This window comes from Nothoprocta perdicaria, unplaced genomic scaffold (genome assembly GCF_003342845.1).
Source record: "Nothoprocta perdicaria isolate Ctin4 unplaced genomic scaffold, notPer1 scaffold_76, whole genome shotgun sequence".
Classification (NCBI taxonomy): Eukaryota; Metazoa; Chordata; class Aves; order Tinamiformes; family Tinamidae; genus Nothoprocta; species Nothoprocta perdicaria.
The window spans coordinates 2,784,227-2,811,271 of record NW_020456043.1 but is presented as its reverse complement, the minus strand read 5'-3'; the positions used below and the strand labels follow the sequence as shown (position 1 = coordinate 2,811,271).

Below are 27,045 nucleotides of genomic sequence, written 5' to 3'. Positions count from 1 at the left end.
TTCCCCCACACAAGGAGGGGCACGAAACAAACATCAGCCCAAAAGAACCACCCAAATCTTTTTGAACCGGGGAGAAAGAAGGAAACAGAACCTGTGCAGTGGCCAGCACAGCACCGACCTCGAGGCGCAGGGTGCGGGAGCGGGGCTGGACCTGCCCACACGCCTTCATCTCAACTCCCAAGAACACCTCGAAACAAACCACCACATAATTTGCAAGCACTTGAAAGATAACACTGAGATAAGTAACTGTCACCAGAGATTTGTCAACAGCAAATCATGTCAAAAGAATCTAATTTCCTTCAGCAGCAGCGTAAGAGAGAGGGAGAAACGGCTGCCTCTTGGCCTACACCACCCCTCTGGTATTCCCACATTGCCATGAGCCAGCCTGGGAAGCGTGACGGTGTTGGGGGGACACCTGAGAACAACGGGGCATGACACGGTCAGCCACGCTCACTGGTCACCAAAGGTGGCCGTAGAGCAGGACCCAGGCCTTCCCACGTTGGATGCTGAGCAAAGGACAAGGAGCTGCACAAGGAAGCGCAGGAGACTGCTGGGTGGCTGCAGAAGCACCCTGGCTTTGCAGGGGACCACGAGCAGAGATTAAAGCAGCCGTGTCCTGAGCCAGGGGCCTGCGCTGAGGAGCAGGGCTGCAGGGCCGTCGTGCTCCTCCTCGGCCTCGCAGCAGCAGACATGAAACCATGCCCAGGCTTCAGAGCAGCACCTTAAGAGAGCTATGGACTAACTTAAGAGAGCGCGTGTGAAAATGGTAGTGTGGAGCACACCTAGGAGCCACAGCTGCAAGAGAGAGGTCCACTGAGTTTAGAGAAGCCTGAAGGCAGACATGAGAACAAGCTACCTAAGAAGCAACTGAAAGAGGATGGAACGCTCTCAACCCCCACTGAAGACTAGGCAGAGAGCAGCAGGCTTAAACTATAACGAGAGAGGTGTGAAACTCRAGAGAAGTGAGGGGTAGAGCTGGAACAGAGCACACGGAGCCTGTGCGCGCTCAGCTGCTGAAGAGCCTCACCACTTTTGGCCAAGCTCTCTGAGGAACCCAGTGGGGCTGGTTTAGAATGGTCACTTCTCAGCAGGGCACGAGAGCCACAGACATCCTGTTACTGCCATGAAGGCCCATGTACCCAGCCCTGCAGAAATGCTCTTTGTCCTAACATTATCTTACAAAGTTGTCTCTGTACAACAGCAGTTTTCTGTATCAAGAGTTAGGGAGTTTGGCTTTGAAAAGGTTGACAACAACTAATAATCTGTCACTCCCCTCCACCCCAAAAGAGTTAAATCAGGATGATGTACACAATGCGTATGTTTTCCCTCTGGCTCCCGAAATACAAAGGCGTTTGTTGAGGGCACCAGAGACAATCCAGGCAAAACACATCTAAYGAGCTCATTCAATAAATAAAAGGCTTCCTCACAGATGAAAGTGCTCGGCACGATTTTACTCYGTACGCTGAAACACACCATAATTGCCATTACAAAACTTATTATAAAAGAAACCGCATCTGTTGACCTTCCCAATGTTAAGCAGAGCCTTCAAGAAGAAAAACCATCCTCCCTGGTTTGGGGGCTCGGTCCTCTGCCATCTCCTTTGAAGCAAGAGCAGGCCTTGCTCTGGCCTCTACCCCTCCATGGGGAAGTCCTCCTTGCCCTAAACAAGTACGTGAGGGTAGRTGTATGTTACGAGTTGTTACTAACAGACTGAAGAGGAGAAACTGTGTAAATAAACATATTATTGTGTAAATAATCACTGTGAATGATAAAATAAACCTGAACAAGCTGCTACACCTTCAGGGAAGCAGTAGATTAAAAGAGGAGAGGATAAAGATGGCTATATTGATAAGAAAAGGTATCAATGAGCAGTATAGCTATGAAGTASCCTGGAAAAGGGAGAATTTATGTGAATTGTGAATGTCTGGGATATGTTTTCAAGAGCCTGATCTACCTTGAGACAGAAATTCCCCCTAAAGAAAGGCAGGCTGAGGGTCCTCTTTGTTTAGTCTCCAAACTCCTTATTTACCAACACAGCCATAAACAAAGACTGTGCAGTTTCCCTTTTGCTATGCAGAAGGCTTCCGACTAAGCAGAGCATGGGAAATCCCGGGATGGGGAACACTACTACCAGCTTCACCCTCAGCCGGTGAGGAAACGGGATCCCCCTGGTGCCAGCGTGCACCAGCAGAGCACCAAAACACTGCAAAAATGTATATCTATTACCCTAAAAACTCTCCTCTGCGAGCCTGCTGCAAAGTCACAAAGTCAAACACACAAGTGTGGGACAGCTCTGGAGAGGAATCTTTCATGGAGCAAAGTAAAGGATCATGCAACAAAAATGTGCACTGCACACAACAAGATCAGGTACCCACGTCCGTCCATCTCCACAACACAAACCTTTCAGKGCCTCGCTTGTAATTGCAATGTTAGTTAAAAATGCACGTTTTAATTGTGAGAAAAAAGTCTTCCCAGAAATAGAGGGCAAAAAACGTAAATATATTAGCTTAATATCTTCCTCAGTTGAAACTGAGGAAAAAAATGAGSTAAATGGCCAACCTAATTAGGCTGATTTACCTTCCCACTGGTCGCTTTAACTTCCTCACGCACTGGCACTGGCCAAAGCCCAGGTTTGGGCCCGGACATCAYGTGTGCTTTCTACAGCAAGAATGAGAGCCCTGTGCAGAGGATCTTCAGTTACTGAGAGAGGCCTGGGCGGGAGGGCAGGGGGCTCAAAACGCAGAGCCGGGACAGCTGCACTGTCTTTTGGAATTTCTAATAAGGAAAAGGAGCATCCGAGTTGCTTCTCCCAGTGATCACACTTTTATAACTAAAAAAGAAAAAAAAATGAGGTGATCTCATTCACATTCACAATTTTCCATGTTTGCATATTCATTACCTCTCCAGGTCACTAGACACACATTGCTCTTGACCTTGCTAAATGTCGTGGAGCTCCTAGTATTTTGCTTTGCTGATGAAGCCATCAATTAACGCCATGTATTTTTCCTCCCTTGCTACGTAGGGATAAATCACATACAGAGTTGTAATTGTTTATTCACCATGCCAAAATTGTTCACGGGGATCTTTCTCGGAGGATTTTTGAGAAGATTTGTTGAATTGCTGTTTTAAGTAACAGCCCTGAGAGAGCATTATGGGAAACTCCTCGTCTAGGAAGCAAAGACCTGGAAACTCTTCCCAGAGGTTAAATCCAAGGACAGAGGTTGACRGTGATGCTGCCAGGACCGCCTGAATATATTGCCAAGGAGAAGGCTGGATCTTTAAGCTCATATAGGCAGCACGTGACTGTTAATTGCATCTGTATCATACATTTAAAAAAATGTATATTTATATATGGGCAAAAATTGCAAAGGAGGGGTTCAGCATTTCTGCAACACATTCTCACAGCAGCAGGATGGAGAAAGCAATTGCAGAAAGCAAACTGATGTGATAAAAACAAATGGGAGCAAGGTGTATTTTAAAGTTTTAATGTTTTTAAGGGCATTTATTAATTTCTATGCTTAAAAAAAAAAAGAATGGCATAGAAACATTCTGCTTTTTTTGTCTCTACGTTTTCTCCCACTTCAAGTAGCCTAAATCAAACCCAAGTGCTATAAGTGGAGGACAACACTTAGTCAGTGACCTACAAAGGAAGAACTGGGAAGCAACAAGGCAACGAGTTCGGGAAGGGGGTGTATAACTGCTCTCCTGAATATTCATCGGGTTCTTCCATCCAAATCCTCAACCACAACAGCGGAAAAAAAAGTATGATCATGAATATGAATTGGCAGATACTGATCTCAGAGAACAGACATGTCTGAGTTGCCAAATTCCCTATCTAAAGCAGAAGGGAACATCTTTTTTTTCCATCTTCAGCTGCAAATACTGCCCAGAGTAGAAATTGAGAGGACGCAGTGCTGAACTCTCCCACGCTGAGGTGAAACCAGAACTAACGCTCCGGATTTCATAATTCAGCCTCATATTTCTTACTAATCAGCTCTGTTCTATTACAAATATAATCCCTAAAGAACGCTCCGGTTTGCTGTGACTTCATTAGTTGTTTATAATTTATTACAGAGAAGGATGGGGTAGATGAGCCTGAACTCAACCTGAAAGGAGAACTCCAAGTATCAAGAGCTGGTTGGCCATTCTTCTGCCAACCAAGGTACCTCAAAATACACTGGGTGTTTTAAGGGTTTTACAAGTACTTGGAGACTGATGCATCTGGATAAGAGTTTTGGTTACAAACAGTATTTTATGTAGCACCAAAGTCAAATCRCATAAAATGCGAGCTCAGACACAGCAATATCTGTAGTGAAAAACGGCCGTGTCCTTGTCGCTGCCAGCGCTCGCTGGGTACACGATGAGATCCTTGGATTTCGTGGGGCCCGCAGGCGGTTTTCTCTCTCAAGTGTGGAAGCGGGGCACCGTGTGCAGGTGCTTATTTATTTCGGGTTTTAATCAACTACGATTTGCACATGGGAAAGCGGCCCAGGGTGCGCGGGGCTGCAGGGCGCCCAGCCCTGGCCCCGCACGGACACCTGCTCCCCAATATCGGTGGCAAATACCTAACATGGACAGCCCAGGCTGTGGTTCAACCCCAAACTGCAACAAAAAGCCCAGAAAACGGCCCGTTTCCTCGGGCACCGGCAGTGTGGCATGCCAGTGTCACAGAGCGTGGGAGCAAAGGGAAGGCGAGAGGCGAGGCAAGGCAACCTCCTGCGCTCCACCTGGCAAGGTTCGCAGCTAACACGTCCTCAGCGCCGCATCCACCCTCGGCACTAAGTTTGAACTGGAGGATGTGACCTGGAGCATTAGCTCGGCAGCAACACCGGGCGCCCCAGGACCGGAGGGACGTGGAGCTTCTAGAATGGGTCCAGCAGAGGGCAACCAAGATGATGAAGGGACTGGAGAACYTCTCCTACGAGGAGAGACTGAGCGAGCTGGGGCCCTTTTCTCTGGAGAAGAGAAGGCTGAGAGGAGATCTGATCAACATGTATAAGTACACGAGGGGGGAAAGTAGGGAGGAAGGGGCCAAGCTCTTCTGGGTGGTGGCCAGTGCCAGGACAAGGGGCAGTGGGGACAAGGTGAAGCCCAGGCAGCTCCGTGTGGCCGTGAGGAAGAACTTGTTTGGTGTGAGGGTGCCCGAGCCCTGGCCCAGGCTGCCCAGGGAGGCTGCGGAGGCTCCTGCTCTGCAGATCTTCCCAAGGCGCCKGGATGCGCCYGGGTGCCCCGTGCTCTGGGTGTCCCTGCGGGAGCAGGGGCTGSGMTGGGGGATCCCTRGGGGTCCCTTCCAACCTCGYGCCCGGCTAGCGGGGCAGCTGCTCGYGCCGCAGCCACAGCCAAATCAACGAGTTGTTCCATAAATCAAAGAGTTTCATTAAATAGCTATCCCTGTTTATGGCTTACAGCAGCATCTCCAAAGCAAATATTACGAAGTTGCTCAAAAGAAGTGATTTTTGTAACAACTAAATAAACGCTATGCCAATTAAGAAACAAGACTGAAGTCAATGGGAACGCACATGCTCTTCTCCCACAAGAAGAAATAATCACAGCACTACATAATACCTGTTTTGTCCATTTATCTTCAAATTGTCACTTGCTAGCATCTGAATAAAGCGAGTAGAAATCCGAACAAGGACAGATTAAAGAAAAAGCTCCTGTAAATACCCATTATACTCCTGCTTATTATAACCATTTTCAAGTCGCGTCTCTGATCTCTTTCAGAATACACGAACTGCTGTGTATAATGTGGTGCTTAAAATATCTGTACATACATCCCTGGCTTTTTCCTTCAACACTACAGTAAAATAATGGCAATCTAAGCAATCCAGCCCAGCTACCTGGTGCTCGTAGCTGCCAGCACCCATGGGAGCAGGAGCAGTTAACCCAGTGCGTTCAGAGCACAAGATGGGGCTGGAGGATGTCCACACAATCCCCTGACAACCTCCTGGCCTCAGACTCAGACATCTGATCCAAAACATTTACCACCCACGTGAAGGAAATAACATCAGCTATTTAACAGCACTGAAAGGGATCCAGGAACAAATAATCACAGAATTAAAGAATGATTGAGGTTGGAAGGGACTTCTAGGAATCATCTAGTCACCACTGAGAAGAGCTTGGCCCCTTCCACCCTACATTCACCCTTCCCACCCATGGTACATATTGATCAGATCCGCTCTCATCCTTCCCCAGGCTGAACAGGCCCAACTCAGTCTCTCCTCATACGAGAGATGTTCCAGTCCCTTAATCATCTTTGTTGCCCTCTGCTTGACCCTCTCTAGGAGCTCCATGTCCCTTTTATACTGGGGAGCCCAGAGCTGCCCCCAATGCTCCAGGTTTGGCCTCACCAGAGCTGAGTAGAGGGGCAGGATCCCCTCCCTTGACCTGCTGGCAACACTCCTCCTGATGCAGGCCAGGATGCCATTGGCCTTCTTGGCCACGAGGGCACACTGCTCACTCATGGTTAACTTGGTGTCAACCAGGACTCCCAGGTCCCKCTCYGTGGAGSTGCTYTCCAGCAGGTCGACCCCTAATCTGTACTGATGCCTGGGGTTATTCCTCCCCAGGTGCAGACCCTGCACTTGTCYTTATTGAACCTCATGAGGTTCCTCTCTGCCCAACTCTCCAGCCTGTCCAGGTCCCTCTGGRTGGCAGCACCAATGATGCTGAGCTCACTGGATTAACGGAAGAGCTTCTATGGCTTCCGGAGACTCGGAAATCAAGTCTTGCAGGGCAAAGCATGGGGGACACCATAGGTGGCCTCAGGGCAATGCTAGGAGAGCTTCTGAGCTCTTACCCTGCCTGTATCACCCAGCTTCTGAGGACTGCAGAGGAAAAAGCAAGTTACTGTCTGAAAATGTGTGAAACGGGGCTTTCTTGGAATGTTCCCAGGAAATAAGAYGAGAAAATCTTAAAATTGATCTGTCAAAGACGGAGAGGGGAGGACAACCTACATGTCCTTGCTCCTTGTAGCTCCTGGAGTGGATTTGCCTTCAGAGGACTCCCCTGGAGCTCTCACTTTATCCAGACCACCTTCCACAAGCCTATCTGTACATGAGCCAAATTCCTAGAAGAACGTCCCGTCATCCACACGCTCATCCTCCACGCAGCCACAAGCAGGATGCTATGGCAATCGTGTGGGTCTCTGCACGACACACAGAAAAGATCATGTATTCCGACAAAAGCAGAACATAAACTAAATGGCTACAATGGAAGACCCAAGTACCTAGAAAAAAAAAAAAAAGCTCTTACAGTTCTCACACCAAATTAGTGACAGAAAAAGGAAAAGCAGCAGCTTTCTTCTTTGCACCTTACGAGACCCACTGCCGTGATCTCAGGATCTGCCAAGGTCAGCTCTGCTCGTCATTTCGATATGTCAGTGAAGCACCTAGAAACCGGGAGGGGGGGATGATGCAGCCCTACCATGGATGAAGGCCCAGGGCTCTGGGAAGGGCCCTGCCACCAGCTCCATCGCCCTCAACGCCGCCCTGCCAGCCCGGCCGCCCAGCAACCCCGTGTGTCACCCAATGAAAAACACCCAGTCCAGCTAATTATTAACAACAGCAGTGCATCCTGCAGCATCGCGTCCCTGGAGGCCTCCGATGAGGTCAGACCGGTTGAACCCAGGAGGCAAAATTGCCCACAACAGGCTGACTGGGCACCTGAAACTGCAATAAATAAGGCTGCACAAGTCTTGCATAAACCACAGCAGACCAGGCTTGGTCCTCCCATGAGCGTTTCCAAAATAACTGATTTCCCCTTATTTTTTCCCTCCCGCAAGTGCGGCTGACAGTTCATACCAGAACCAGCACAGACCATGCTGCAGATCTGTATACAGATCAGCTAAGATGCAGCAGGTCTCGCTCTCATTTTTTTTCCAGTTTGTTTACACAGTATCAACAAATGAGATCAGGATCAGATCCATATTTATAGAAATGTGTCCTCCTACCTTGCGCACTTGTTCCTATGCCTGAAAATTTAGAGCTGGGAACTGGGAAAATAATGATTGCCTCACACTTCTTTAATATAAATGGGACTCCTATGTCATTTTTACGTCTGCATTTACATGAAAATCATGAATTCGGGGAGCCATACAGCATAGCATCCAAAATGTAACAACCATAAGATTCTTGCTGCTGTGTGTTTAGGAGGGAAATAAATCGACTTCTTTTTTTCCCCTCAGCAAAACCACACGCAAGGAAAACCGGGGGGGTACTTACACTGCACGATGAGCTGCACCAGAGCTTCTCTGGGCTTCACGTTGAAGCCGTTGTACTGGCTGGTCTGGCAGCGGTACGTCCCCGTCATGTCCCTGGACACGTTGACGACGCGCAGGGTCCCGTCGTAGCTCTCCGACTGCATGGAGCCGTCCGGCATCGCCACCTCCTTGTCGGCTCGCGACCACAGGATGATGGGCTTGGGCTTCCCCGTCACCTGGCACTGCAGCTCGATGGTGTCTCCCTCGCGCGCGACCAGCGGAGACTTCTCCTGAGGAACAGTCAGATTGGGTGGCACTTCCCATTGCAAAGGAGAAAGAACAGAGAGAGTTCAATAATTAGCACTGCGGAGACGTCCAGCGGCTTTCTGCCTTGTTAAGACATTATTATAGATCAAGAAATATTATACGTCCATAGAGCAATACAATTACACGTCACTATGTTTATGAGATGAAGTGGTCAGCTGCTTGCAGGGGTTAAAATACGATTTTATAGCCCTGGCTAGGAAACTCGCTTGCCTCGCGGCGCCGCTTTGAAGTGCTCGTGTGGGACTCCCACCAGACAGCAGCTCATTCGACCACAGGTCATGGCTAGCACTTTATCACCACAAGTTAGGGCTTTCCTTTTTCACGTGTGTCTGGCACTAGAATCTATTTTTTTGTCTTTTTAATACCAGACCGTCTGTCAATTTTATCAAGCTCACAAGAGCCAGGCGCTGTGGAAGGACCAGTCTGATCACAAATCATCTCAAAAATCCATAAACCGAAACCAAAACGCAGCTATCGTGTTCCTATCACAGGAGCTCTATTAAAATGGTRATTTTTCTGCAGAAATGCAGGTGAATGGATGGGGAAGGAGCCTGTGTGCACCTGTTTCCCACAGGAGCTGGAGGCCCCATGGAGCAGGAACTGCTGCGGTCGCATGTCTGGTGCGGTCACCATGYTCGGTGCACCTGGTCAGGGAGTGCTCCCTTCCCACCATACCTAGATACATTTAGAGTCAATTTTGAAGCTTTTTCCACTTTTCCCCCAAAACAACACATCTCCCCTGCAGTACTTCCAGGGGAGCTCTTCTATCAGCCGTGCTTCTTGGAACCAAAAGCAATGCTTCACCACGAGCCTCACGGATCAACCAACAAGCACGTCCAGCAAGGCTGCTTGCAGCTACATCCTGCGGAATGGGCAGAGGAAAGGAGAGCAAGAGCTTTGAGGAACACACGGCTGCGAGGCACTTATCCAGCCGTCACCACCGACGGGTCCTGGCGCTACAAGGGCCGCTCGCTGCAAGACCACGCTCCTGCTCCAGGAAACAAGCACCACCAGCACTTGAAACGGCCACGGGAGACAAACAGATCGGGGTGAGGACGGGTAATTTTCTCCAGATACCTACAATGTTCTCTGGCTCAAGAGATTCCTGCACTAGGCTTGCCACGTTGATCTAGCAAGAGCAGATGGATGAATTCACCACGTTCATGAGATGGAAGTAGAGGGAAGAAGGGCAGAGGTTACACAGACCTCTATCTGAGGCATCATGAAGCCATGAGAGGACCATGAGGACTGTGAGGCTGCAGAAATGCCCCACACACCAGAGACTACCAAAGCCACGGGATCTGTGCGTGGAGGCAGGGCAGATTCGGAAATGAGGACACTCAGGGCAAACTGTGACTCGTAGGAGGAGAAAACTCATAAAGACTATGGATTCCCATGGACACTTGTACCTTCAAGAGGAAAGACAGAGGGCTTTGAAACACAGATACTGCAGCATGGTCCTGTAGTTGCTMCATGTGCAACTGCGAGCAAGTCACTCATCCTCCCCGTAACTCCGTTCCCGGTTGGAAAAACAGAGATAGCAGCACAAAAACTCCACACTGCCAAGATAAGGGCTGCAGACGGGAGGTCTGCAGGCAGCGTGATAAGATAGGCCCTATCAGGACCTGCGATGGAGAGATACCTTCAAATAACCTGACTCATCTTCTCCAGGGGCGTTTAGCAACACAACCGGTGTCTGTCATGTTGCAAGCCAACCCCTGTGCTACTAGGGGTTATTGTGTTCATCATATCCTCGTTACTGGAAGTGGGGGAAAAAAAAGAGAAAGAGAGTGTGTGAGCCACAGAAATAGAGAAAATACCCGTTTTAATTTCTCCTTCCCCCCTGACGACCCAAGACCTCATGGGGAGGGGCTGAGGCACCAGCCTGGCTTGTGCAGGACCAGCTACGGAGCCAGCCACAAATAAAGGTCAAGCCTGTTCGTGCTCGTGCAGAATAATAAAGCAGCCACATCTGAAACAACAAACACGAGCTTATTCCCGCAGCCAGTGGATTAAAAATAAAGAAGAAAAGAAAAATAGAGAGAAGTTAATACTCTAAGCACCAAAATCTGTTTCCCCAAGAGCGGGGCTGCCACTTGAGGACCAAAACGTCCGCTCCGCTCAGCAGCAGGCCCTGCTYTTCCAGCGCCATCCTTCCTTTTCAGATTGCTTCATGAAAGATTGCATTTACTTCTCTTCTSTTTCTCAGGCTATACTAAGCATCTCCATTTACACAGAATTTATATGTCTCCAACACAGCGTGCAGAGAGGGGATACCCACGCTAGTTTTAGACAAGATGTTTGGAAACTGGAAGCCCTTCACGTATTGCTGAGCTCAGCACGGACAAGGGGACTCTGCTTCTCGGCAGAGAAGGCCATTGGGAGCTCGGAGGAGGTCTGTGAAGCGCTGCAGGCCAGGCACAGCTGGGAGCAGAACCCGGTGCACGAGACTCCAGGTATCACATCAGCGCTCATCTTCATGGCATGGCCCTGCCCACTTCCACGTACGCTATGTAGAAATCACTCAAACAGGCAGAAGGCAACAGCATCAGATGGACAAAGTTCTGATCAAAAGTTCAAGGTATGTATGGAGAAGGCAGCTTGACTCCAGAGGTCTTTTCAAGAAAATCCTGGGCATTGCAGGTGGCCAAGTTGAAGCAGGGGTTGCTGGCATTTCCATGTTTTAGCATGTGCTTTAAAAAAGGCAAAAAGGAAGACCCTGATGACTCCGAACCACTGAATGTGCCATCCAAGCTGCGATGGGGAGGCCGCTGGCTCAGAGGAGGACGGATGACAGAACCATTCCAGGAGGGAGACTGGAATGCTTAAGACGGACTAATGTAATAACTAGTAATTATAGGATAAAGTTAAGCAATGTTTGAGCTGCCTATCAAGAAGTAATCCATGCTGGAGATTACTCAGAGATAATCTGCCAGAAGAGGTGTTGGAAGTCACATTGTTTAAGGAATTTAAAACCATTCCTGACAACGAATACCGAAGAATCAGCAAGGTTAAGATATTAACAGATACTAAGTTATTTGGGATCTTCTCTCCCTAGTGCTTATGAATATGAAGATCTGAATCTCTCAAATTAAATATCCCCAGCCTGAAACATGGGTTTCAATCCCTGCTCATAATTCACACTCTTATGTGATGGAGGAGACTTGTAAGACAGAGGTGACCAGGAGCAAGGAGCTGTGGTAGCTACTTGTGTAGGAAGGCAAGATGATGTACAAAATGTATTTGAGCAAGCTCATTTAGCCAGTGTATTTCTTTCAAAAAGAAATGTTTGGAAAAATGAGGAAGCACRTGCTGAAAGGCACTCTGGAGCTGAGGAAGGGAAAAAACACAAGAAGAACTGCTGACCTAGCCAGAAGAGCAACTGATTTCAAGAAATGGCAAATTTCAGCCTTCCAGCACCATCAACAACCATCTGGTCACTCATATGGAGCGCAAACCAAGAGCCCTGTAAGGACATGCTCTTTCCCCYGGGACAGTTGCCTGGGCACTGTCCTGCATGAAGAACACGAGGGAGAAAAGAGAACTCCATGACCCAAGTTTTCTTGGGCACAAACCCCTTCTAATTGCAGGTAAAGACGTGAACAGCAATCCCCAATTTCACGGCAAGGTTTTCAAGAGATCCATTTCAACGGTAATTTCTGAATTAGTACTTAGCTCTGCCGTTAAATCCTGAAGTGGCACAAATTTTCCACCTAGAACAGACAGAGTCAGCAGCAAATTAGCCAAATGAGTTTTCAGCAGTCCCTCGGGAGTCGTGCCGAGATGCTCCATGAGGATGTGCAACGAGGAGCTCTTCTCTTCTCCTCTCTGGAGGGGAATAAAGAGCTTCCATAATGTGCAGCCCTGAACCAAGGTGTCTGCTCCTGGAAAACAGAGCTAACGTGACCGTGCAGTGAACGGCTGTATTTTGGAGTAGCTGGAGGTCCAGGAGGAGCCAAGGGCTGCCCGGAGCCTGCGGGACAACCCTCGTCCTCTCCCAACCACAGCACGGAGCCAAATTGCTTGGCCACCGGTGTCGACAGAGCTACGGGAAGGGACAGCAGCTCYCAGAGATAAAATTAAAAAGAAAAATCTCTGCACATTAAGTACTAAAATAGAACTATAAAAGAAAAGCTTTTTAGAGAAATCCAGCATTTATCTGTCCCTTCTGTTCACCTATTCCTTTCAAAGATAAACTCGTAGATAATGGCTCACAGAAATAGTCAATTTACTGCCATAATGAAATGTCGGCCTATTTGCTTGTAGCACCCTGTATKTTCTCAAGGTTGTCTGTAAATGATCGCTCTGGACAACGCTTAAGGTTTACAAATATCTTAATTGGATGGCTAATTATCTCACAGAAAGCATTTTTTTCATTATGCAACGAGAGGGAACCGGGATTTTAACCAGCACTTAGAACTGCAGYGCAGATCTCTTTTATGCATCATCAAAGCAAGAAGGGGTTGAGCAGAGGACACATCCTTCATGAGCAGATCAAGGCCACACGATCTAATACTTCAGCCTGGACTTTAATGAATTCCTTATCTAACAGATAGCTGATTGGTTTATGACTCTCATTGTACAGTAGGGAGGCTGCATGGCCCAATATACATTTGTTTTTTACATTTCCTCTTCCTTGCGCAGAAGCCAGTCAGGTCAGCAGAAGTGACTCTGAGTCGGGAAGGGACACGGCTGCCTCCTCCAGACCACGTGTTATTTCTTCCATCAGGCCCGTCTAATTTCCAGTCAGAGCCCCCAAATGACATAAAACAAACCTAAAGAAGAGACGGCTCCGCAGCACCTCGCTGCCTCCGGGGGAAGGCGAGGGCAGAGTAAGGCAGGGGTGACAGATGTTGCACCTCGTCCTGCCCTGACACTAATTTTCAGGAGATAAAGGTGGTGGAGGGACYCACGCTGAACACAACACAACAAACAGGTGCCTTAAGCACCATTTCTTCCTGCTTTGAATATATTCAAGGCAGAGAAAAAGATCACATGCAAAGACTAACACGTTTTTCTGATTCAGTTCTATTTTCTGGTTGGCACAAGCATATTTCTCTGCTTTTTGTTGCTGTCTTAACATCTCTTGCCCTCCGAGTCCCCCGCCCACCACTCGGGACATTCATCCTGCCTTTCCACAGTATTTGTCCAGTGTTGGCGTATGGGTGCTGGGCTCTTACAGGGCAAAGCTGCAGTATTTGAGTCTTCATTTCCACTCTTACCTGACCTACTTTACTGAGATATGGCAGGAGGAGAGCCAGGATTACACCAGGTTCCTTTATAAAAGGACATGAACACAAGACATAAATTTATGCCTCTCCTGATAAGAGTATAGAGCATCAAGGGAAAAACATTCCCTACAAACCAGCCAAACTCAAAGTGTGCCGAAATGCTGCCATGTTCCCTCGCGCCCTTGACTCCCTCTTTCCAACCTGCTCACACCTGATCATTGTGCCCAATGCTGGGCTTTCTCCCCTCTTTCTGTTTTACTTGAGTGTCACGGGACCGTGAATTTAAGAGCTGACGTATTTCATCACTGCCTGCAGCAGCTGCGAAAAGCTGAGACGTCTGGCCAGCTAACGGATGCTTCCAATAAATCCCATCCATTTCCCAAGTGATTCCCCAGCAAGTAAGGGTTATATAGTGGTGACTTTTTTCCAGGCAGGAGACGCATGAGCACCCAACRCGTCACCGTCCATTGCAGCCCAGCAAGAAGGCAATGTAGTGTTTGCCATCCATCACGCCGGCCCTTGCAGCGGGCAAGGGCTCCAGAAATCCACGTTGGAGGAAACGTGGAGCTGGACCTGCGAGAGGACACTCCTGCAGCAGAGCATCCACCACAGGGAGCTCGGGGGCTGGTGTGTGAAGGGCCACCCCTCAGCTTGCACACACGTTTGATGTTTGATCACCGGGCACGAGACTGGCAGCCTCTAAACACACGCATGTGGCGTGGAACGACATTTAAGTATCGCCCCAGATGACCACAAGCAGCCACGCCACTGGAGGAGCTGCACGTGAGGACACACTCCCACCACGTGGCACCCAGCGGGCGCGGGGCCAGCAGCCCGGCCTCCGAGGCACCCAAACCAGCGCCGAGCAGAGCGCACATAYGTGAACGCGCCTGCTGCACAGGGCAGAGCTCCCCATTAAACACGYTCTTGCCCTGTTACAGAACGCTCTCCTAAGCTCTTGTTCCGCGTTGTCTTACTTCTAAACGCCAAGCATAAGCCGAGCAAAAAGCCAGCACTTTGTAGAACAAGCAGAAAACACCAACATGCTGAAAGCACAAACGTGTTTTTAGCGTAGAAACAACCAGCAACCCTCTTCTTGGTTGCACATAGTGGTGGCAGGAAAAAAATCCRCATTCAAAATATATTTTCTGGTTTATTTAAAATATCTATATCTATATCTATCTATATATATATATAATGAGTTTTAGTAGGACACAGTTGAGTGGAAACTGATTTTTTTAAGGCAAGMGAAAGAAGATCATTGATTTTTCTTGGATATACAGGCATTGCTTTGGAAGCAAAACAAAAACGAAATTTTGTAAGAAAACAAATATGGGATAACAGATGCAAACAAAATGCTTCTGTTGAAAGACATGCTTTTCTACTAATCTATAGGCTTTTACTGCTCTGGGATTACAGTAAAAACACRGATCGCCTCAGTTATTAAACCCCACTGCTGGGGGGAAAAGTCTAAGAAATCTATTGGTTACAAACCAGCTATGCGAAAAGAGATAAAGCAAAGCAGAAATGACTCCTGAGTTCCCATTGCAGAGCCACAACAAGACATTTATCTTTGGTCAAAATAGCAGCTAGGATTTCACTGCGTCAGAGAGCGACGTCTCTGTCGCCAATCTGGAAACAAGCAGAAGAGGCACCCAAGATATTTCGCTCGTTGGGAATGGCAGGGATCGCCGACACGCAACGTGTGCTCTTCAGAACAARCTGCTTCCTCCACACTCTGTGCTTGCTGCACAGTGGAAGCAGCGGGATGGATCCTGCTGCATTAACATAAATCCAGCCCATACCTTATAAATTCCAGTGAGCTCTTTATCCTTGATTTTTCACGCCTGAAAGTTCAAAACAAAGGCCAAGGGGCTTTTAGCCCTTTTCTAGGTCCAACAGCTTTTCTGAGGATGGAAATGGGTCTATCTGGTTAAACATTGGCCTTCCTTGGGATGGAGCATCCCCTGTCATGTGTTTGGCCTTCTGCCCTTCAGTGAGGTGCCCTCAGCAGCAGATCAAGGTGCTGAGTTCTGCTGTAACATCCCCCTGGTTTTCCACACGTACACCCCTCTTTTTCACGAGTCAAGGAAAGCCACTGCTTGGCTACGAAGAAGTAAAGCTGACACTGAGCTAGCCTCCTTACCTGTGCTGCTGGAGATGTTGACATCGATGCTGATATCGGATATCCCACCTCCTTTCAGGGACGCGACACATGTGTACGTCCCAAAGTCAGTGAATTTCAAGTCAATGATGTCCAGGTTTGTGGTGCCAGGGGAGACGTCGGGGTCAGTCTGTGTGATGACCATCCGCTCGGAGCTCCGCAGGGGACGCCCGTTTTTGAACCAGCTGAACGTCAGCTCTTCAGAAGGGACGGCCTCCACCTGGCAGGAGATTTTCACCTCACGCCCAATCTGGATGTTGTCGTCTTTGTGATATGGGTCAGGAGTGATCCAAAAGCGACCTTTTTTTAAGGCTGAAACATGCAAAGAGAGCCAAGTTTAGTCTAACAAAGCACCAAGGCAGTATCTTTATAACCTCACTTTGCAGAGAGCAATGCACACGCTTCGCCTCATGTCTACAAATAACGTGTGTAAAGAGACAGAGACATCCCATGTCACACATACAGAGGTTAATTCCTTGCCGGATCAGATCCTAATGAAACATCACCACGTAGCATACACTGCTAAAGTACCTGTCATTTCTGCAATGAAAAGCAGGAGTAGCCACCAGATTTAAATTASGCTAAGCTGCTGACAGCTGAAGAATAACCACCATAATCTGCAAACCTTCAGTGTTTGTCCCCCCTCTCTCGAGGTATTCTCAAGCCCTTCCTCGCCCGCGCTGCTGTCAGAGCACTCGGAGCAGAGCAAACAAAGACATCAATCAAACGTCCCTGCCGCCACGGAATTTGGTGACCCTCGGACTGAATATTCAAGAAAACAAGTGGTCAATGAGGTTTAAGAACATACCGTGGATCTTGAAAATTTCCTGAACTGTGTTCAGATTAGATCTGCACCAAAATGTTCTGGTCTTTATTCAGCAYCTCTCTCTCCCTGTTAAAGCTGCCGTTGTTTCCTTCGCAAGCAGGACTGACACCTGTTCTAACGCAAGAGAACGAACTCTGTGCTGTGCCCTTTGTAGTGTCATAGGATATAACTTTGAAACAGAAACTGGACATTTTGGTAGAGAACAGAAGAATCAAACAATGCCTGCATACACAAACTGTAAATACATTATATTAATACTTTGCATAATGGAAAAATAAAAAAAATCCATAATAGGCAAATCTAGAAGTGCATTTCAGCCAGAACTGTTTGCTAAAGACCTCAAAGAGCTAATTTTATTTCTAAACATTTTCTGCATTGCTCTGAGTGCTCATTTCAGCAGTTTCTCCTTCCTTTGAAGGACTGGCCAAGCTAAAGTGCACCAGAACCACAAATACTGGGTTAGATATAGTGGACAACAGGGAAGGAAGCTGGGGGAAAACAGGGCAATGAGGGGGACGGTGTCTCAGACGCACGCCATTCACGGCTGTACCCCAGCAGAGACCTCACAGTGTCATCAACACAGTGCCAGAAAACACCAGCAGATGTGCAGAGCGCCACTACCTGCACCCCGAGACCCAGCTTACGGCCAGGACAGTGCCGGTCTTTCTCCAAAGAGACCCCCAAGAACTATGATGTGATCAGGTAAACAAAAATGAAACCATTTCTGTGTTTGCTGCTGTTTGTGCTTGTGCAGCCTGCAGCAGCGGCGACACTAAGCAGCAGAACGGTGCAAATTGCTCACTTTAACCTTGACCCAGCAGCTGGATTCCTCGCGAGCTTCGACCCATGTGCATCAAGCTGAAGGCTTCAACTAATTCCGATTGTTCTCCTTAATGTGTTGCGAAGGCTAGAGGGCGATTTTCTTTTATCCTGTTCCCAATGAAGAGAACATCACCTGACAAGCAGCCAAGCAGAAAACCTGCATGGCTTTTGGAAGCGTGTTTTGGGGGTTTCTTGAGCTCAGCATCCAATATACTCCTTGCTTCTGAGCATGCAAGCAGTGCCACTCTCTCAAATAAAGGTCAATAGCTAAATAGCCAGATCCCCCTCCCAAGACCCCGGGACGCAGCTGGGGATCCGGCGTTCCGGCCGCACGCTGCTCGGGCAAAGCAACGGGGCTTCCCGAGCGCTCAGTGCTACCAGCCCCTGCAGGGCTTCTCCCCTGCTCGCACACACGCGCTCACGCCGCTTGCAAACACTCTTGACTTTATTTTTAAGACCAGTGGCCTGCAGAGAAATAACAAGCAAAGGACTATTGCTCTGAACCAAAGTTCAGCACGGTGAATGACGGGCCCTCCCATGACTTCTGTGTGCTTTGGATTAAGCCTTTTGCCTCAGCTTCTTTTCCATATCAAAGGATAATAAGGCACAAAAAGCACCATGGGGACAGCTTGTTTGGAAAGTCAGTTGCAAAAACCAGCTTCGTCCTCTAGAAGTTCCAGTCTGTTAATGTGGACCCCGGTTGCTTGCTTTAAAAGACTGAGAATCAACTCTGCAGGTCACTGCTGTGATCTTTTGGTACAAAGATGATTGCTGTGRTGATTCAGGGGTCCTTGAAAAGAGATACGAGGCAGGCAGTGGGTAAAGAAAGCCAAGGCTTATCATCAACTCCTGCTTCAGTCACACCGGGTTCCTCATCTCCTTCGAGCCTCACAGATGGGAAAAGCAATCCTGCCTTCACAAGAATGCAATTCAAAGGATTCAGAGACTTCAYGGAATCCTAGAATCCTTAAGGTTGGAAGGGACCTCTAGAGACCATCTGGTCCAAACCCCTGCACACGCAGGGTCACCCAGAGCACGGGGCACAGGGCTGCGTCCAGGCAGGTTTTCAAGGTCTCCAAAGAGGGATCCTGCACAACCTCCCTGGGCAGCCTGGGCCAGGGCTCTGTCACCCTCACTATTAAGAAGTGTTTCCTTAAGTTCCTGTGGAACTTTTGGTGCCTCAGCTTGTGGCCCTTTCCTCTAGTCCTATCACTGTCCACCACTGCAAAGAGGCCGCCCCCTCCTCCTCACTGCCTCCCTTGAGGTATCTATAGACACTGCTCGGGTCCCCCCTCAGCCTCCTCTTCTCCAGGCTGAACAGRCCCAGCTCCCTCAGCCTTTGCTCACAGGGCAGATGTTCCAGGCCCCTGATCATCCTSGTAGCCCTGCGCTGGACTCTCTCCAGCAGCTCCACATCCCTCTTGTACTGGGGAGCCCAGAACTGGACACAGTCTCCAGATGTGGCCTCACCAGGGTTGAGTAGAGGGGGATGATCACCTCTCTCGACCTGCTGGAGATGCTCTTCTTAATGCACCCCAGGATCCCGTTGGCCTTCTTGGCCAYGAAGGTGCTGCTGCCTCACGGTCATCTTGTCGTCCACAATGAGGCCTAGGTCTCTCTCTATAGAGCTGCTCTCCAGAAGCTCAGTCTCCAGCCTGCACTGCAAAGACTTAAGCAAACGCTTCAGATAGTTCCTAACAGACTTGGCAATTTGRAAACCTAAGCCTTTTTCCTAATCTGCCAAGAAATCTTGAGAAACCAACTTCTCTCTTTGCACACTGGTGTCCAGACTGTTAGTCTTCAGTGAGCCCTAGATGTGTAGAGGGAAGTAAAAACTCAACCTCTTCCATCTCTTACAACAAGTTGTTTTGATTCTGCTTTGAGCCGTGGGAGTCTCTGAAGCAGCTCACATGTCCAGATGAAGATCACCAGTTTTGTAACACGGAATTTCAGTATATAAAYCCAGTAGTCAAAACATAATAGCTCAACATGCAAAATGGATGTACTTGATACCTGTGGTGTAAGCACCTGTGCGTGGCTTGGCGCTTTCCACAGCTAACACAGGATCTTTCTGAAGTTGTATCCTGTCACTGAGAACCAAGGAAGAGCTCGGGTGCCTTGGCTCACCGTGGCTGAAGGCAAACACACACGTGCATCGTCAAAGCATCAAAGAAACGCTCTGCTGCAGTAACCCTGAATTATTTATGCTTCCCTAAAAACATCTGTTCCAAACATCAAAGAGCAGAAAGAAAAGTACATTTCAACTTGTGTCGTTAGCTTTGATGCATCGCTTCTGTGACCTGAGCTTTGCTGTAGGACAAYGCTGCACATACATAACTGCACAACAAGGACAAGTATGGACTAATATGCAGGTCTTCAGCAATAAAAGACCTGTGTTTAAGCTGGGGGACCACTGATCACCAGCTGAACAGGACCCTGCAGCACTGGCTTCCTCTGCCGAAGGCCACGTCCCACCACGCTGCCTGGCTGCTCCAAGGCAGATTGCTGATGTCCCATTGGGAAGGCAGCAGTGAGGTCTGACGTGCTCCGTCTTGGACGCTGCACTCCAAGCAGATTCGGCAGCAGTGGGAGCGTGGCCAGCGAGGACAACGAGCAGCTCAGAAAGGCTAGGGAAGCACCATCCCAAAGGCTTTCCAAGGAGCCGCACAAATGGATGCACGGAGCAACCCTTGCCCTACCAGCACACCCCAGCTCCTGCAGCCTACACGCCCCAGTCTGCTTAATGAAAGGCCAGTTTAAAGTGATCTGTGCACTAAATCAAAAGTCATTGCTACCGAAGAAACAGGCTGATGGAAATTCTTCTCTAACGCTCCTTGTCTTCATTAATATGTCTACCTCCATCAAATCAATAAAGCCAAAGCGAAGGTTCCTACCACAAAGCCTTTATCTTTGCCACGGGCAGCAGAGCCGCGTTGTCTCAAGCACTCCACAGGATGTTGCCTTAAACTAGATTATCAAACAGCTAAACTGAGCACAGACAATTTAACAACTGCCCAAAAATTATTTCTTACTGGTGAATATCAGAGTAATCTGACAACCTTCATTTTGTCACATCAAGATACATTTTGACATATTTTCAGCCTTATTTTGCACATACGAAACACTGAAACTCAAATTTACTTTTGTCAACAAAGAAACCATCTGTAAGCAAACCTAAGTCTTGATTTAAAGCATAAAAGAAAAACATCCAAAATTACAGTCTTCAGGCCTAGTTTCAAAATAAAAAAAAGCAATAACACTCCATGGGACAAAGCCCGCAGATTTCCCTTGAAAAATCTACAGTGATTTCAACATCTGCACAACCTGCACATCCATTGGGAAAGAGAAGCCTCCTCTGCAGCATCTGTTTGTAATACACTTTACACAACCACTTCTGCCCCTTTTGGATGAATGACTAAAGCCGTCACAGATAGACAGCTCTAAGGAAACTGGACCCCATGGCACATTGCTGACGATGAAGTTGGAGCAGAGGGGACAGTTTGGACAAAAGGAGGATTAATCATCGTTTTACTACCGGTTTAGAGCTGCTGGTTGACTAGCTACKAAAGACCAATATCCAAATAAAATCCCTGTGTACAAGCAAGCAGCAGTCCCACCTCGCATCTCCACAGCTTCGCTTACTGCCTGGATGCAGCAGTTGCTGTTGTAAGTTTGCTGGACAAAGCCCATGTCCAGCAAGACAGCCTAATTCTAGAGCTGAAGAACCGTGTAATATGGTTAAAAGGCTAAAGTTCCAAATTAAAAAGGAGGGTTAGCTTGGATGAAGCCATTCTTTGGTCAAGGAGCAAAGGAGAAGCAGAAGAAACTGGAGAAGGGGCAGTGATGAGCAAGTCACTGTCCACAAAGTTAGCAGGTGAAGCTGAAGTGTGGTACCCTTCAGTGGTACCAAACGACTTTTCTAGTGCTCTTCTGTATCACAGATAAATAAATAATGCTTAGAAGCCATGTGCAAGGCAATTGAATTTTGTCTTTGAACACCCTCAAACTCTGTCCCACATCACAGGGTCAAAGAGCCATCCCCTGGAGCATTTGAGTTGAGCCTGAGGAAACAGTAAGTCACCTAAGATGTGACCTGGCCGGATCTGTCAGATCTGCCGTATCAACCATGCCAGTATTCATTTCAGTGCCAGCAGGAACAGTCACCTTCTGGGTCAGCCTTGAAAGCAAAGCAAAAAGAACAAAACAAGAAATGTTAGAAATCCCAAATCGTAGAATACTACGAGCATACGTTTTGCCACYCAGCCTGTTCATGGGACCTAGAAACTCCTGGAGCGTCCAACCCCACGCTCAACCACACACTTCAACATCCTCWACATCTCCTGCAGAGCACCAGCCTCAGCACTCCTGCATTAAAATATGCAAGTTCTTGTCATTTTACCTCCACTGCAGTGCCATTTACGTTGCATCCTTCAACTGAGGTTCATCCTCGGCTGACAGGCACTGCCAGCTTTGCCAAGGCCAGCATTGCATTATTTAGCCTATTTTCCCTCTAGCAAGGCAAGTTCTCCTACCTTCATGGCTCATCTCCACAGCCTTGAGACAGGAATATTTTCCTTACTGTGAAAGGAGTGCTGCAAACTCTTGTCCAAATTAAAAAAATCAGCCTAACATCAAATAAAATCTCCATAAGCTCTGCACATAGCAAACATCTCCTTCATTGGGACACGCGCTTTCATCTAATGGTTTCAAACAACAGAAGACTCCCCGGAAGAAATCGCTCACGCTGAGGGAAAAGGCAGCGTGCAATCTTGTTCCAGCCCTAAGGAGGACATTAAAGAATAGCATGACTACRTAATTATTCACAGAGGTTTTACAGGGAAGGCGCAAATGTTGACCTCTTTTCTTGAAGTGCAATTTTTTTTAATAGGCTTTTGGGGCCTCTCTTAGAAAACGTAGACAAAATTAYGCTGTTTAAGTGTTCCCTACAGTCACCTTCCTATTCTAAAAAAGGCACAGATTCCCAGCATTTTATCAACAGTTCATTTTGCTTCTGTCAACATGGTTTTAGCTTAAAGATTTTTTAGAACCTTAGCTTTCTGTAGGTATCAGAACAATTAAGTTGTCAAGGATCTTCTACTAGAGCATCTCCAAACTCTTTAATATCAAGTAATTATTTGGCACTTACAAGACCAGATGCATTCACATTTTCAATTTAAATGCAAATAGTGCGGAGAGATTTCAAGTTTTGTTGCTATTTTTGTAAATGTTTTCAATTTTTAAAAGAAAAGCATTTATTATTTTGGAGATGTCGCGTGCCAGATGTCTCTCTCTATCTGTGCTTAAGGTAATTCTTCTATTTCTTTCATGACTTTTCCAAAGGAAGGCAGGTGAAAACTTTTCAGGCATGTGAAGATGCAAGTTTACCAGTTAGCGTAAGATGCACTAAATTGATGAAGCCGAGAGCAAAGTATGTGGAATGCAGCACAGATTGTCTTTTAATTGCTTTTCGAAGGAAATATTCCAGCATGACCAGAGGAGCAAACTTGCCCTGTGGGAACAGGCAGGTGGGAAGGTCCCTCGGGAGGTCTCCAGCCCAACCTCCTGCTCCAAGCAGGACACCAGTGACACCAGCCCAATGGAGAGTTGGTGACAAAGCGGCACCCAGGGGGGTTTGCTGAAACTCAAGGCAGGAGAGAGAACCAAAGTGCCCCTCCAGGTGTCGGCACCAGCCAGACAAGCTTTGGGACAGGAATTAGACAATTTGGAGGAGCTGACACAATCCCCAGTGCGCTGTACGCTTGCCAGACAGACTATAAATCCTCCGAACATCACAGCCGAGTGCTTCTCGGGGCCAGTGCCTTTACAAAGCCTAACTCGCGTGCCAAACCTGTCAAAACACCAGCCTTGCCCAGCTTTCCAGGATGCCAAAAAGGAGTATATTGTAAATCTTCAACCTGCTTTTTGCCCACACACTGCAAATGTAACGTGCTGTATTTACCTTCCCTCAAAAACCACTGAAGGGAGGGGAAAAAAAASGCAATTTCCAAGGTTTTCACATTGGAATGTCTCCCATCTCCCGCTATGTGTGTGGCCTGAGAGTTCTATTCTACTTAAGGGTTTCATTAGACGCTGGATTTGTTCCAACACTGGGTACGTTTCCCTTCCACAAACTGCTTTTCTTTCACAGTTCAGTGCCTCAAAAATGCATCGAGACCTTATAAAACTTTCCAAAATCACGCATCACAGTGGGCATAGCCCAACCAATCTCGCTCACAGTTGCCTGATGCCATACAAATCAACACCCTAAAATACAGCATTAAAACAAAATACTGTGCGGTTTCTTGCACAAACGAAATTGGGCACGAGATGAAATTTTGGCAATCTCAATTCTGCCTGCCAAAAACAAATGCAATTGTTATTAAGACAACACAGATCTCATCAGGTATTAGTTAGCCAAGATTTGTTACAGTATTACACAATAGAACACCATGCCAATGCCCCAGATTTTCCATATATTATTGAATACCTGTGAGGCAAGCCACAGTGAGGATAACCTCTTCTTTCTCTGTTCCCTCTGCTGCAGAACCGAAGCAATCATGCTGTAAGAGCCAGGAATATTATCTCCTGACACCCTTTTCCCTATATCTTCATAGGGATACGGTGCCTGACATGCTGCAGGATGCGAAAGAGCAGCAAACTTATTTAAGAATAACATTCCCGTGCACAAAGGTTCCRGGAAGTCCTAACGACAGGGCAGAAGAATCAATAACCCAGCTCCGTTTTTATACGGAGCTGGTTTATGAACTCATCTGAGACACTCCACAGCCCGAGAGAACACACACGCCCGAAACTGCCATTCCAGATAATAAAAATAAATGGATTTTTTAAACTCTAAGGCTCAACTTTTTTTACGCATTCATTTGCAGAGCTGTAAACTTTTAGGGCAGTGCTCTGGTATCTTATGACAGGAGCAACACATTGCACGTGCTGTATGGTGATGCTTGGTAGGTGAAGCCTCCACCACGGAKACACATCTCCCGCCCAAGGAACCAAAGTGCCCCCATGGCAGAGCTTCTTTGATGGACAACAAMGGCACAAGGGACACACACCTACACCAGCAACGAGAGCGCTCAGCGTCAGCGGGCTGAAAAACAGAACAGGCTTCTGGAGGTGTCTGAACCCAAGGTGGAGCCTGGTCAAGCTACAAGAAAGGGTGAGGTGAGACGGACACCTAAGGTAGAAGGCAATGGCTTGGGTGACCCTGGAGGGCCCTGCCAGTCTCACTCCTGAACGTGGACATCAGAACCGTGGCACTTCCATGATGCCATTTTTCTTCCTCACCTTCTTTTTAGCAGTCACTGTTACCTAGTTCATGTATAGTTTTTAAAGACATAATGGGATAAGTAATTCCAGCAATCCCAGCCTTTCTGCCGCMTTTCTCCTGAGTGTATTTTGTTCAGCAAAAGCTTTTGTATTGGTGTAGAGTACAGGACATTTAAAAATATTATTTCATATTTGAAGTGACAAGGAGTCCCACCCCTTTGAAAAATTAACTCCAGGCAGCACGATTCTGCTCCGCAGAAGGGAAAAGTCACTCAGTAGGAGYCGATGGCCACCAGGGAAGGACTTGCAGTCACAACAGCAGGGACGAAGGAAGACACGGAAAGAAGGCAACGGGCGTCCCCGCCGATGAGGGAGCAAATCTGCTTTGGGGCAGGGTCTCTCTCTCCCAAATGACATCAGTGCTCCACATTTTAAGACCTAAAAACATTTTCCTGACGCTCTTTTTCTTCCTAGGCCAAGGCACAGGTGTCCTTTGAAGACGCTACCCAGCACTTCTGCTTTCTTACTGGATGCTGTAGCTACCTGACATCCTTCCTCATCAAAAGCCTTTCATTTTCCCGAGGTCTGCTTGCAGCAAAGATGGCATCCTTCAATTTTTCCCCTATTTCTTTGGAATATTTGCTCTTTCATGTTGTAGTATAACTCGGCATAACCTTTCTGCAGAACCTTGCAGACCCACACATGGTGGGCTTGGGGTGGTACCAAGAAGCATCCGCACTACTGTGTGTGTGGAGCCAGCACTGAGAAATAGTGGATGGGTTTGCACTTGATTAAAACAAAAAGTAGGTTTTCGGGTTTTTGTTTTGCTTTTGATTGTTGAGTTGTTATTTTAATTCAGAAAAATCAATAGGCGACTGTTTACCATTACCTCTAAGCTTGACTAACAGCAGCACCTATCACCAGATGAACGGTGGAGATTTGACAGTATTTGAGGGAGGAAGTTCCCTCTGGCAGGACGATCCAAATGCACCAGATTTCCYACGCCCCAGTCTGCAGGAAAACCGATTTCCACTAACGTGTTTGAAATGCTAGCAGGGAAAGGTGGGAAAAGCAGAACTCCAGCCACCCAGGCACAGTCAAAATGCGGATGTCGGGGATGTGGAGAGTTGGGAGCTCAGTCTCTTCCTGGTGGCATTGCATGTGCTACCTGAGAGATCGTGTTTCAACAAAAGTAGAAAAGCGAAGGCCTTAGTCTAACGAGAGGAGTCTAAACCCCTTGGAGCTCCTTCTGCCTTCTAATGATTTTGTTTTTCTGGAAACACGTTAGAGGAAGCGGTTTGAATACTCGGCTTGAGAGCAGGAAGTGAAGATGCTACCGATGAGAACACCCACTAATATCCCAATGCTAGCAGGCTTACAATCATTTAAAGAACTCATTAATCTAAAGAAAATACTTAGAGAGAAACTGTCATAATTAGAACTGGTGAGCAGCCAGCTCTGCTGAAATTAGATAGTATATCTGTATATCTTTTTCTCTCTTTTTCAACCGAGACACCTTTACAGAAGATAATGTATTTGATGGATTAAAATCCTCTGCAATAACTTTGGGTAGAGTTAAGCCGATAACGGCATTCTTAAAAGCGGCTGCATTTCACAAACGTTGCCATGAAATGGAGGTTTTGCCASGCAAACAGCACCCGGCCTTTTTGCAGCGGCAAAGCCCTAGCGAACGGGTCATTTCTCTGCCCCTGCTGAGCTCTGGTTCAGAGCAAGAGGAGCCACCCAAGGTGCCGCATCCTACCTGCGCCTCTTGGGGAACAGTATCACAGAACTTAAAGCAATTTCTCGGCATCTTCTCAGCAAAATTCTCGCTAACGCTGCCCGGCTGCTGCCGGGAAAGGCACTCCGCGGAGGCGGGCAGGATGGGAACAGAMGGAGGCGACTTTGGTGCTCACGGCGCAAGGCGAGACCTTGAACGGGTGTAGCTACAGCCAACAGCACCAAGTGCCGCGGCAGGCGCACGCAGGAGAAACGCCTGTTGCTGCACAAGGGATCCAGGGCCCRGGAATGCAGGGCACAGCCTGGCTCTGCTCTGACCTTTCTGCACGGGTCCCTGGCTGTGCGGATCWGCAACCACCACAGAGACGAAACACCGAGACGCCGGCAGCTGCAGGCAGAGGGCAAGAAACGAAGGAGAACCAAAGCTGGGAGATGAATTCCTCGCTCACAT

General features: G+C 47.8%; 1 protein-coding gene across 1 annotated transcript in view; it reads right to left on the bottom strand.

Moving 5' to 3' along the window:
* Positions 1 to 27,045, bottom strand: part of MDGA2 (MAM domain containing glycosylphosphatidylinositol anchor 2) — a 160,082-nt gene that overhangs the window by 63,953 nt on the left and 69,084 nt on the right. The window contains exons 8-9 of the mRNA XM_026051505.1: positions 15,905 to 16,234; positions 8,223 to 8,516 (exon numbers count right to left, since the gene is read on the bottom strand). Of these exons, the coding sequence (XP_025907290.1) occupies positions 8,223 to 8,516; positions 15,905 to 16,234 (624 nt within the window). The remainder of the gene's footprint in view (positions 1 to 8,222; positions 8,517 to 15,904; positions 16,235 to 27,045) is intronic.